The sequence below is a fragment of the Nomascus leucogenys genome, chromosome 9 (genome assembly GCF_006542625.1).
Source record: "Nomascus leucogenys isolate Asia chromosome 9, Asia_NLE_v1, whole genome shotgun sequence".
Lineage (NCBI taxonomy): Eukaryota > Metazoa > Chordata > Mammalia > Primates > Hylobatidae > Nomascus > Nomascus leucogenys.
In genome coordinates this window covers 11,523,232-11,537,261 of record NC_044389.1, presented here as the reverse complement: position 1 = coordinate 11,537,261, position 14,030 = coordinate 11,523,232, and the positions used below count along the sequence as shown (strand labels likewise).

At 37.9% G+C, this 14,030-nt stretch overlaps 1 protein-coding gene across 1 annotated transcript in view; it reads right to left on the bottom strand.

Moving 5' to 3' along the window:
* The window catches only part of LNX2 (ligand of numb-protein X 2), a 75,645-nt gene that overhangs the window by 32,453 nt on the left and 29,162 nt on the right, over positions 1–14,030 (bottom strand). Inside the window, exon 2 of the mRNA XM_003270209.3 lies at positions 3,080–3,586. Within this exon, the coding sequence (XP_003270257.1) occupies positions 3,080–3,486 (407 nt within the window). The 5' untranslated portion in view covers positions 3,487–3,586. The remainder of the gene's footprint in view (positions 1–3,079; positions 3,587–14,030) is intronic.

The window sequence follows — 14,030 nt, the reverse complement described above, 5'->3', positions numbered from 1 at the left end:
TCAAATTTATGCAAACTACTGCTAATGCTCTATTTCTACCAATAATTAAGAGATTCCTGTAAACCCTAAAAGCTCAAGAGCAAAGGCACATGACAGCCATGCAACTTTTATACAATGACTCATTGTTGCTGATGCTAAAGTCCTATGAATTTCAATGAAACTTACAGACTTACCAATTTCTAACAAACAAGTGAGATTTGTATACCGAGAAGCCGCAAACAGTCATAGTAATCATATTCTGCGCCTCATAACATCATTCTTCTTGCTAGTTTATGTTGGTTTTAGAACATGGCTGCAAATTTTTTTGACTTCCCATCACAAGGTGAAACTTTCCTTGGTTATGGGTGGGTTTATGACTGCTTCCAACAGAGAAGGGATGCCAGGCAACTTCAAGGCTAGATCATACGAGGCCATGCAGCCTACTAGACACTGAACCACTTACGTAAGAACTTTAAATACCCTGAGGCTGTCATGCTGGAAAGGCTACCTGTAGCCTCTCCAGCTGACAAGTCCCACGCACCTAGTCATTCCCATCAAGGTGCCAGAAATGTGAATGAAGAAACCATCTTGGAAGTACACTCTCCAGTTACAACTGTTGCAGTCCCTGGCTTTCAGCTCTTTCCCAGCTGTGCTACACATAAAGACAGCAGAGACAAGCCATCCCTGTTTCATCCTGTCTGCATCCTGACTCACAGAATCAAAAAATGCTTGTTGTTTTATGTCAGTATGTCTGGGGTGGTTAGTTTCTCAGCAATGAATAACTGAAACATAGATCAACAATTTAATTGGACTAACATGAGATGACTGTCAACTTTGGGCAAATAAACTGAAAGACTATAAAGAGATGGTTCTGTTTCTAAAGGAATCTACAATCCAGCATTAGATTCTAACTTGCAGAGACTACCTAACACCTAGAAAAGTATCTGGCACATAGCAGAAATCAGTATTTGCTGAATAAACAAATGAACTATATTATTTAGGATTGAATGTTGTATAATATACATTTCTACCTGAATTTCAATGTTCTTATTTAAGAGAACAGAGAAAGGTCAGGCTGTTCATCACTATCTGTTCAAATGGCACATAAAAATCATATTACATTTTATAATTTTTTTACATTTATATACTCAATAATCACTCTTAGCTATCTGTATCAGGCAAATCACCACCTTTTCCAATCATCCATCTTTTCATTGTATCTTTCATATTACAGGCCTAAGATACTTTAGAAATGATAAAATTGATAACTTTGATACTAATAAGCACACCTGGAAAATGAAACCCTCAATCGATAAGCCTTTACCAACATGTAAATGAAAAGGCAGTTTGCAATTACCAAGGTTTTTTACATTCTCATTATAAATGGTTTGTTAAGAAACACTAGTAATACTTCAACTGCAAATTAAATTCTTGAATGCATGTTAATTAAAGGAATATTCCTGAAACTCTGTGAAACTGTTATCCTTCAGCTCTCAAAATCATGAATAACTGAACTGACACCTCATTCAGTTCCTCTAACATCTCATAACTGATGTTTATAAAAGAGTTAGAAAAGAAGCCTATGCCCTGAAAAGAACAGTTCTACTGAAAAAAGCAGCCTGAAATATTCTTCAGCCATAACTAGTCCTGACCCAGACTAGTATATTCAAAAGACCAGTGTCAGTTTCCAGGAGGCCTCTGCCACCATGTTCAGATTCTATGCTTGCTGGTTACAGAAGAGATAAAAAAATGCAATGCTACATTATTACACGCATTTTCAAAAGTTTGTTTATCCTACTCTAAAACTGTGTTCTAGACAACAAAGTTTAGAGTTAAGCATTCTATAAATCTAAATGTTTCCAACATTTTAATAAAATCTTTGTTTTTTTCACTGTTTCTCATGTCTTAACTCTGATGTTTAGAAATAAATATCAACAATATATTGATACAGAATGAATCTTTGACTACTACATAGCAGTAGAGAACATGACTTGACCTATGATAGACTCAACATGGCTTATCAGAATAGTAAACAAGAACAGTAAAGCTTGAGTCTAACTACAGCATTAACTAAATTTTTGTGACTCAGTCTCCTGATTAATAAAATGAGGGGGATTAGATAATCTCCTTCAAGTCTATGATTTTATGTGTGAGTATAATAGCAAGCCATTCTATATCAGAGTTACACTTGTACATCTAAGTCCACTATGATGTAGTATGCATTGCTTTTCACAGCAATCGAGATTACTGCAGATTTATGCTGTACAACTGGCTTAACTTGAAATTTAGAAATCGGTATTTATTTCTGCCATTTTATGTGATTCTACACAAATGACGTGTACTGTAACTCTTCCTAAGCTAAAGATCAAGTCTTTTAGCAAAATCAAATTATAAAACTCATTAGCTAAATAAATTACTTAAGCTTTTAAAAAGCTTTTATTAAAACAGAAATCCCCGCTAAATATTTAGTTTTCCAACTCCTAATTCTTGTTCAGTCTAGTCCCTGAACTCAGAATCTTTACAAGATCTTAGCAAATAAAATAATGTATTTATTTCCGTATTGCAACAAAATTATCGTTTTTATTGGCTGCATATCCCACTGAGTTTATGTGCATAGTATTTTTTAACCCTTCCCTACTTTTAAATATTGATTCCAATTTACCAAACTATGCACAATGTTGCACCGAACATATTTACATACAGTTTTTCCTCCTTTTAGATTATTTCCTTAGGATAATAAACTAGATAAAAGGAGATTTACATTTATATAGTTTTTAAAAACAAACTGCCAAATTGCCTTATAGAAAGAATCTATCATAATATCCTGTCATCCATTTGAATATATCAGTTTCATATTACAGCAGCAGAAATATTAACAGGTATAAAACAGTACTTCCTCACTGTAGTTTTTGTATTCATGTTTTTGATAAATAATGTTAAATACTGTTCCATACAACTTATTTATTGTATCTCTTCTGTACTTGATTTGCCCATTTACTTACTAGTGCTCTGGTTTGTTTTGTTTTAATCAAGTTTTTATGTTAATTTGAACCACCTTTTTCTAAAATCTGGAGTTACTTCTTTTATATTTTTTGCTTACCTGTTTTTGAGATGTGCCTCCAGATCACAGCGTTGCATTACATCTTTGCACACTGAAGAAAATGGACATAAAACTAATAATTTGTCTAGGAGTTTATGAACTAGAATACTAGACTTCTTGCACAACTTAAAATTAAGTCTTTTCCGGTCCAACGGACAGAAATCTTTCTCTTGTAAAAAGTTTCTGAGGCACTTGTAGCAGAATGTATGTCCACAGGGAGTGTCTAGTGGCTGCAGCAGAGGCTGAAGGCAAATATGGCAGACTAGGTCATCATCCACTTCATTCTGGTAATTGTATAAGTGGTTTTCTCTTGTCCAGTGCTGTTGGCCACATTCAAAACACAGAGGGTTTAGAGAAGAGGAGGAGGTCTGTTCCACAGACACCATCTCATCACTTGTTGTTCCCATTTTGAATCAATTCTGTATCCTCATGTGTTAGACTTCCACTTCAGGTTTGGTTTCCTTTAGCAGACAGTGATGTATCTGACTAAAGTCAAGGTGTGTTTTTCTAGATAAGCAAAACAAACACATTAAAGAAGGTAATTAATATCAATCAAGATAGGTTAAAAGTATCAATGTAATATTACCGGTTAGCTTTTTTTAGTAAAAAATTAAAGGTTCAATCAGGTAATAAATTAGTCATAAAAAATGAAATTAATTTTCTAGTTGGCTAAGAAGAATGACTTACACTTCCAAGTTCTTATTATAATTTTTAATTGTCTCATTTGATTTTTTTATTTGCTTTTTGAGTCAGGGTCTTGCTCTGTCACCCAGGCTGGAGTGCAGTGGTGCAATCTTAGCTCATTGCAACCTCTGCCTCCCAGGCTCAAGTGACTCTCCCATCTCAGCCTCCCGAGTAGCTGGGACTACAGGCGCACGCCACCATGCCCTGATAATTTTTTGTATTTTTTTGTAGAGACAGGGTTTCCATGGTGGAAAGCCCAGGGTGGTCTTGAACTCCTGGACTCAAGCAGTCGGCCCTCCCAAAGTGCTAGGATTACAGGTGTGAGCCACCATGCCTGGCCCCCACTGTCAAGTTCTTGATAAAAAAAAACAACTTCTGATGAAAGGTAAAGACACCATATATTATATAGTATGACATAAGAAACAATCTATTTGTTTTACTGACTGAAACCCCAAATATGTCACTGTTCAATGGTAGTTTTAAAGCCAATTAATTGTGCTAATAGTAATGCTGTTTGAGGTATATAATACATTTGCATGTCATCTTAGACATGCTTCTTTGCTCTGATTGATTTTATGCATTTACAGTACAACATCGAAGATTGCGTCTTTGAAATGTAGTCTCAAGGATAATTCAGAATCAACTAACACAGGAACAGAAAACCAAACACCACATGTTCTCACTCATAACTGGAAGTTGAACAATGAGAAGAAATGGACACAGGGAGGGGAACATCACACACTAGGGCCTGTCAGGGGATGGGAGGCTAGGGGAGGGATAGCATTAGGAGTAATACCTAATGTAGATGACGGGTTGATGGGTGCAGCAAACCACCACGGCACATGTATACCTAATGTAATAAACCTGCATGTTCTGCACACGTATCCTGGAAATTAAAGCATAATAATAATAAAAAATGACCTTTGCTCAGCACTATGGGAAAAATGAATTTCAAAATATGTATGATTTCAATACTCTCTCCATATGTAACACAGATTATAGAAAGATACATCTGCATAGCATATATAAATAACAGCGCAAATGCTGCAAAGTACAATACTATTTTATTCCACTAAAAGAAAAAACCTGCCGAAATTCAATTAAACAGCTAAGATACGTTATACATTTCAATTTCACCTCATAGTATTCCATACTTCGATTTGGGCTTGCTTATCAGAGCAGCAGTGTGTGTGTGTGTGTGTGTGTGTGTGTGCGCGCGTGCACGCACGTCCTCTCCAATATCACTTTTTTTTTAAGTTCGATCTGTTGCCCAGGCTGGAGTACAGTGGCGTACTTGGCTCACTGCGACCTCTGCCTCCCAGTTTCAAGCGATTCTCCTGCCTCAGCCTCTCGGGCAGCTGGGATTACAGATGCCCGCCATCACGCCTGGCTAATTTTTGTATTTTTAGTAGAGACGGGGTTTCACCATATTGGCCAGGTGGGTCTCAAACTGCTCACCTCAGGTGATCCACCCGCCTTGGCCTCCCAAAGCGCTGGGATTACAGGTGTAAGCCACCATGCCCGGCCCTCCAATATAACTCTTAGAACAGCCTCCTCCAGGGTAGTGCGAGCCTAGCCAGGAATGCTCCCCTCATCCGTTTCCATCTTTCTACTGCTGAAGTATCAGGGATTAAATATTCAACTCCAAAGGCAGCAGCTCTGTATTTCTTCTTCTGCAAATATTCACATAAGAAGAACCTCTAGAATGTACCAAACATTGAACATCGAGACAGAAGAGGTAGGGAGAGGACAGTTAAAACCCATTATTAAAATTCAATTTACTAAGTACTCTAAGAAAGTTATGCACAGGGTGTTATGTGAATATGGAGAGACATGAAAAGAACTGGCATCTAACTCTGGCTTTGTGGCCGGAAATACTTTCAAAAGGGAAAAAAAAAAACATGGGACTGCTGAGTTGTGACAGAAGTATCAGCCAGAGAGAAAAAATGGACAAGGGCACCTTGGGTGAAAAAAAGCATCAGCTAAGTTGCAGGGGCTTGAGGGTACACAGCACATTCAGGGAATATGAAGCAGGTAAAACTGTGCAGCAAAGAAAACACACTCAGGGGAGGGGAATTCTAGAACTTAGCATGCCTGCCACAAGAACCTTAAGAGTAGGATACCATGTCGAGGCTACTAGCATTTCTATTTCAATAACAAAATTCTCCAATCACATATATGTATTTGCTTATTTATTTAAAGTATTTATTGGAAAAACAACATTAAAGTAGGCCAGGTGCAGAGGCTCACTGCTGTAATGCTAGCACTTTGGGAGGCTGAGGTGGGACGACTGCTTGAGTCAGGAATTTGAGACTAGCCTGGGCAATATGGTAGGACCCTGTCTCTACAGAAAAAAAAAAAAAAATTAGCTGAGCATGGTGGCATGTGCCTGCAGTCCCAGCTACTCAGGAGGCTGAAGTGGGACAATCCCTTGAGCCCAGGAGTTTGAGGCCAGCCTGGCAACATGGTGAGACGCTGTCTCTACAAAAAATAAGAAAATTAGCCAGGCGTGGTGGTGCATGCCTGTAGTCCCAGTTAATTGGGAGGCTGAGGCAGGAGGACTGCTTGAGCCCAGGATTTTGAGGCTGTAGTGAGCCAAGATTGCACCACTGCACTCCAGCCTGGGCAACAAAGCAAGACCCTGTCTCTAAATAAATAAAAAATTTAAAAGAAAAACAACATTAATGTTTTAACAGATTTAACAACTGTCAAAAATTAGGAGGTGGTGGCATAGGATTCAGGCGGGACAGTTGGCCTCAGATAAATTGTGTTTTTAAGAACTAATAAAATAATACTAGCAAGGCTGGGCACAGTGGCTCACGTCTGTAATCTCAGCACTTTGGGAGGCCGAGGCGGGTAGATTAACTGAGGTCAAGAGTCTGAGACTAGGCTGGCCAACATGGTGAAACCCCATTGCTACTAAAAATATAAAAATTAGCCGGCCATGGTGGTGGGTGGCTGTAGTCCCAACTACTTAGGAGGCTGAGGCAAGAGAATAGCTTGAGCCTAGGAGGCGGCAGAGGTTGCAGTGAGCAGAGATCATGCCACTGCACTCCAGCCTGGGTGACAGGGTGAGACTCGGTCTCAGAAAAAGAAAAAAAAAAAAAAAAAAACGGGCAAGGCGCGGTGGCTCACGCCTGTAATCCCAGCACTTTGGGAGGCTGAGGCGGGTGGATCACGAGGTCAGGAGATTGAGACCATCCTGGCTAACAGTAAAACCCCGTCTCTACTATATTTTTAAATCAGCCAGGCGTGGTGGCGGGCGCCTGTAGTCCCAGCTACTCAGGAGGCTGAGGCGGGAGAATGGCGTCAACCTAGGAGGCGGAGCTTGCAGTGAGCCAAGATGGCACCACTGCACTGCAGCCTGGGCAACAGAGCAAGACTCTCTCTCAAAAAAGAAAAAAATAATAAATAAATATATAATAAATAATAAAAAATAATACTAGCAGCCTGTAATCTAAACTCCTATCAATACCAACATCAAGAAAGCAAACATTTCTCGCATTTTATAATTCATGCTCTTCTCCCTTTGAGCATCATAACTTTTAACACATCAGTGCAAGTACACGAGATTAAGGAGAGAAACATCCTGTATCTCAGCCAGACAGACGCATTCAGGCTAGGTATTTTAATACAGAATTTCTGCAGATTCTTGTTTCCTACCCAATAGCAAGAATTACCAATTAGCAAGAATATTCACTTATTTTTAACCCCTCTTTGTGATAGTGTTTATTCTAATTTTTCTCTTCCTCAAGAAAAATACTACAATTCTAGCCTCCCACATGATGACTAAGAAAGTATTTAAGATGATTATATATTTTAGCTACTTTCTAAATTTCTAAATAACTTCAGTTCTTTATTTTCATTTTATCAAAAAACTTTTCATGAGGAAAATTAACATGTTCCCATTTAGTAACAGTGGTCTATCTCAAAGGGTCAATATAAAGAATACGTGTATATATATACACATATATATATATACTTACTTATATATATACGTATATATACATATACGTATATATATAAGGCAGTACATATATCTATATCTATATAATATCTAAGTTCAGATATATATACATATATATATATACACATACACATATATATTGCTGTATCTGGCAAATCATAGGTGCGATGTAAGTGCTATCTATTATTAAAAATAGAGAATCAAATATTCAGACAGATTTTATTATTTGTGCAAAGCCATATAGCATATAGTTACTTAGTAAGAAAGAAGGAAGATAAACCCATTCCTTCTGGCTTTAAAATAACATAATAGGAAAGATATTCCATGAAAGCTTTAGAGCATGAGTTTTGTAAGGAGAAAGGCATCCTGACCTCACTTCTCTAAGCCCCAATCCCACCCCTCTTCTCCCAGCTCAGGCAGATCTTTCTCTTTCTGCTTTGTGTGCAAGTTGGCTGTACTGCCTTATACTACTCTCACACTGGGGTCCCTCACTGAACTATCAGCTCTAAGAGGGAGCCTCCCACAGGGGAGGAGCTCAATAAATGTTGAATGACCAACTGGGGGACAATAATGCTTTCTCTCAGCAAGTTTAGGTGAACAAAACTACATCTGTGTATACAGGAGGCTCATATATGTTTGAGTTCAGATATTATGTATCTGTGAGCAGTGTGAAATACTAAAGTACAAGTTAAATAAATAATAGTCTCAAACATTTCCTAAAATATAAAGATAAAATGTAGCATAATGTGCATCTTTTCTAACTGTATAATCTATTTAACAGTATTGCTGGAATAGTAAAGAGAAGGAAGCTGTTAGCTTGGGTGGGATTATTACAACACATTTAAAATAATATCTTGAAAAATAGCCAGTGCAATAGGAAGGGAGTTTACTACCTAATTCTAGTTAAGATTAACACGCTTGATCTTCCTGGTTTAAGGGATAAGAATATGCACAAAGACTCTCAGAAAGAACTATGGTTTTCCACCATCAGTTTGCATACTCCAAAACTATGTATTATTCAGTTCATTTCTCCTGATGTTACTCCTGACTCAGATTTAAAGGGTCTTCACTGGCCCTAACCTAAGAGATCCAGCCCAGGGAAAAAGACGATGAGCTAAGAGTTACCACCGAAGGTTAGACAGGAAGCATCTGTGGTTCCCTTAACTCATCGGTACCAGGAGTCTAAGAATACCCTACCTCTCAAGTCCCCCTGGCCCATCCTCCTCATTCCTTAGCTTTAGCTCAAATTCTGCCTCCTCCTACTCTTGAGCGCTCCCCCCCTTCCCTTCTGCTCCTGCTGCCCTTTACACATATTTTCCCTTCAGCAATTCCCACAGTGCATGTTTGCTCATCTGCCTCCCCCCCTCTTTGAGGGTAAAAATAGTCTTTTTAATCTTTTGTATTCCCACTTCTTAGGACATACTAGGCATTTAAAAAAGATTGTTCTCAGGCTCATACATGATCCTGAAATGCAAAAAGGGTCCTGATATGTATAACTACATTGATATATGAGGAAATATTGTGCATTTGTGGCACTTCAAAGGAATCAACATATGAACCCAGCCTGTTAATCTACAAATGCACAAAGAATAAGGTAATACTCCCTTTAATCTTCAAAGGGGTAACGGAAAAAAGTTTCCTTACTTGGTATCAACACAAGAAAATTCTCTCATTGTATATGTCACATATCAGCTTTGATAGCTGCTTCTGTATAAAGCAGTGCTGTCGCCAGGTGCGGTGGCTCATGCCTGTAATCCCAGCACTTTGGGAGGCCAAGGCGGGTGGATCACAAGGTCAGGAGGTCGAGACCATCCTGGCTAACACAGTGAAACCCCATCTCTATTAAAAATACAAAAAATTAGCCGGGCATGGTGGCAAGTGCCTGTAGTCCCAGCTTCTCGGGAGGCTGAGGCAGGAGAATGGCGTGAAGCCTGGAGGCGGAGCTTGCAGTGAGCCGAGATGGCACCACTGCACTCCAGTCTGGGCAAGAGTGTGGGACTGTGTCACCAAAAAAAAAAAAAAAAAAAAAACAAAGCAGTGCTGTCAAACTTGTTTGACTTCAGAATCCTTTTATCCACTCTGGACAAGTTTGGCAGTTTCCTTAAAAAATTCACGCAACTACCATATAATCCAGCAACTATACCTTTAAGCATTTAATCCAGAGAGGTGAAAACTTACATTCACACAAAAACTTGTGCACGAATGTTTCTAGCAACTTTTATTTTTAGTAGCCAGAAACTACAAAACAACTCAGATGTACTTCCACTGATGAATGGGTAAACAAACTGTGGCACATCTATACCACAGAATTTTACTCAGCAATAAAAAGGAATGAACTATTAATATACACAACAACCTCTATGAATCTCCAGAAAATTATGAGCGAAAAAAGGCAATGCTAAAAAGCTGCATACTGTATTGTTCCATGCATATAACATTCTTGAAATGACAAAATTATAGAAATGGATTAGTGGTTGCCAAGGATCAAGAAGGGTTAGGGGCAAATAATAGGGCAACACAAGGGGTTATGTGACAATGGAAATTGTATGAATGCCAATATCCTGGTTATGATACTGTACTATAGTTCTGCAAAATGCCACTATTGGGGGAAACTGGATAAAGGGTGCATGGGATCTCTCTATTATTTCTTCTTACAACTGTATATGAATCTACAATTATCACAAAATAAAAAGTTTAATTAAAAAATTACTGAAGCTCCCAAACACCTTTTATCTGTCTGTATTCATTATGTTAGTAATGAAAATTCAAATATCCATGTTAAGAAAAAAACAAACCCAGTAGATTAACATTTTTATGGAAAATAACTTTTTTCAAAATAAAAAACATAGTAAGAAGAAATATATTATTTTACATGTTTGTTAATCTGGAGTCTCATATATGTTTCTGTTTTTAATCTGTCATCAGCTCACATGTGAGGTCTGGAAAATTCTACTAGACACTTGTGCAAAAAAGAGTGAGAAAAGCATTGTGAAAACAGTTTTGACCCTGTGGATTCGATGAAAGAAAAGGGGGTAAATGACTGATAAACAGAATCGAAGAGTTCTAAAACCTTTCTTTCACAAGAAGTACGGTCAATAACCAACAATCCTTTTGGAAAAGCAAAAACTAAAAATGGAAAAATGCTTGATTGAGCCTTGCTATAGGAGTCTGTCTTTCCTGAAATAAAGTTCTTTCCCCAGAGCCCCTTCCTACTGGAAGAAGCATATCTGGATATTTAGCTGCATAGAAATATTTACCATATCATATGGGAGCTTCACATAAATTTTATTCTATAAACTACTGGCTACAACTATAATCTATTGGCTTTGCTTAAAAAGTAATTAATCACATACACACACAGAGGGAGTTTGAATTTAGCTCTAAAACACGATTCTGTATCTGTTTACATATAATAAAACACTTATTGGTATATTTACCTTTTAGTCTCAGTATTTGTTCATTTTTATTTTTTTGATAACTTTAATCTTTTAAATATTCTATATAAGGGAGGTCAAATTGTGGCTAATAGAAAATTTAAAATTTTAAATGCCCTCCACCTTTAGTTCTCCTAATTTTGAAATTCTCCTAAACCATGATGAAAAAGGTTTTTTTAGTGCAAAGTGATGAAGGCAAAAACCAAACTGGGTTACCTAATTCCTACAGTGAGACAGTTATACTAAAGTTATACTTTCAAAGGTTACTCTAAATCATGTTACCTTAATTTGGAAACAGAATTTACATAAAATTACTTCAAAATGGAAATACATTAAATATCATGCAAACCTTTCCAGTAACATCTAGATGAACCTCTGCCAATAAGACTGCTGTGGAAAGAACTTTGCTCCAACAAGAAAGACTTCTCCAGCATCTCCAACACGTGGGCTTTCTTCATCAACAGCATTCTTCACCAGCCAGCTAAGTTGGGGCAATTTTTTTTTTTTTTTTTTTTTTTGAGACAGTCTCTGCTCTGTCACCCAGGCTGGAGTGCAGTGGCGTGATCTCGGCTCACTGCAAGCTCCGCCTCCCAGGTTCATGCCATTCTCCTGCCTCAGCCTCCCCAGTAGCCGGGATTACAGGTGCCCACCACCACCCCCAGCTAATTTTTTTGTATTTTTAGTAGAGATGGGGTTTCACCATGTTAGCCAGGTTTCACATGTTAGCCAAAAGTGCTATTTAGGAGATGCTGCTGCATCTATGGTTGGCTTTTTATTTTTATTTTTATTACTTATTTATTTATTTTTTGAGTCTCACTCCGTTGCCCAGGCTGGAACGCAGTGGCACAATCTTGGCTCACTGCAAACTCTGCTCACTGCAACCTCTGTCTCCTGAGCAGCTGGGATTACAGGCACGTGCCACCATGCCTGGCTAATTTTTATATTTTTAGTAGAGACGGGTTTTCGCTATGTTGGTCAGCTGGTCTCGAACTCCTGAACTCAAGTGATCTGCTCGCCTCGGCCTCCCACGGCCTCCGAAAGCGCTGGGGTTACAGGCGTGAGCCACCATGCCCAGCCCGGTTTTTTTAAAGGCAAGCACAGGTAAATGTTAGCGGCATAGATGGCTTTAGTACTAACCCAGATGTTAGTAAATAGGTGGTTTTAGACAGCAGATTTTGCCCCAGAGCCAATCTTATACTTTTTCATTAAAAATATCTAAAGCTACAGAAGAAGAAACTTTTCAGTCCTATTTTTCTCCAATAAATGCAAAAGAATCAGGTGGATACTGCTATTCTGTGATCAACCTATACAATAAGGTAAAAGAAATAGAACTAAAATAATATCATGGTGATATTACTAATAAAGATTCCCAGGCTTCATTATCTTAACTAAGAACAAGATATAAGAAATTTAAATGCTGTAGCTTTCAAAGCTAATCAGTGACACCAATAATTTAAAAAGCATATTTAGGATGTTCAATTTGCTCTATTTATAACTTTATATATGTATTATAAAGTCTGTATATACATATACTATATGTGTGTATGTATATATGTATGTATGTATATATGTGTGTGTATATATGTACACATATACACATGTGTAAATGTACACATGTACATTTTAAAGGCAAGCACAGGTAAATGTTAGTGGCATAGATGGCATATGTGTATATGTATACGTACACATATACACATGTGTATATGTATATGTACACATAAATGTGTGTATGTGTCTATATGTATATGGACACACACATATATATACCATCAGATTAAGAACAACTTTGGGTCAGACCTTGAAGAGCCATATTTGTGCTTTCTCAAGGCCAGACTAAACAGACAATGGCCTCAGGGGCAGGGACCAGAGCCTTGCTGGCTTTGATGTTTACATAGAATGATTCCCATGTGCTGACACAATGTCTTCTAATTTACTTAAGTTACAGTTCTAACACTGAGAAAACTTAAAAGAAAGAAAATACATTGTAATTCATTACAGATTCAAATATATCAAATATCCCTGCAAAATACAAATGCATAATGTTACATGATTCAAATATTAATAAAATATTTGCACTGTAAAGCCAGAACTATAAAGAGGCTGTACTATATGAAGCCACTAGGATGATCAACAATGCACCTCCAATTATATTAGTTTCCTGTGTTTCCAGAACGGATTCAAACAAAATCCCAGGTTTCACATGTTAAGTTGCTATTACCTGCGTTTCTGACATCTCCACCAGGGAATGAACTTTCACAAACCAACTATATTGAAAAGCAAACTAATTATTCTTTTCCCTAACCTCAAACCTGACCTCCCATTCTTTCTCCTGTCCGTCCATCCATCTAGGATTTATTGAGAATCTCCTATGTGCCAGACACTACTGTTTCAGGGTTAGGAGTTGAGCACTGAACACACAAAAATCTCTGCCCTTGTGAAGTTAACATGTGAGTGTGATGGGGGAGAGGGTGGAGGATAGACAACATACAAGAAGAAATAAAATGCAGTATTTTAGATGCTGAAAGGTTTTACAAAGCAAAGGAAAGCAAGGCAGGGAAGTCAGAGTACTGGGAGGACAGCTATTTTAAACAGCGTGATCAAGGAAGAACTCACTGAAAAGGCGGCATCTGAATTTAAAACCAAAAAGAAGTAACTAGAAAGCCATGCAGGTATCTGGTGTAAAAATGTCTGTTACAGGCAAATGAAAACAATAAGTACAATGGCCCTGAGGCGAGAATGTCCCTGGTGTATTCAATGAACAGTAAGGAGGCCAGCATAGATAAAATGAGGAAAGTTCAGAGAAGACAAGACATCAGAATGGTTACTGGGCTAACTAAATCTTGTAGGGCCTTAAAAACTTTGGTTT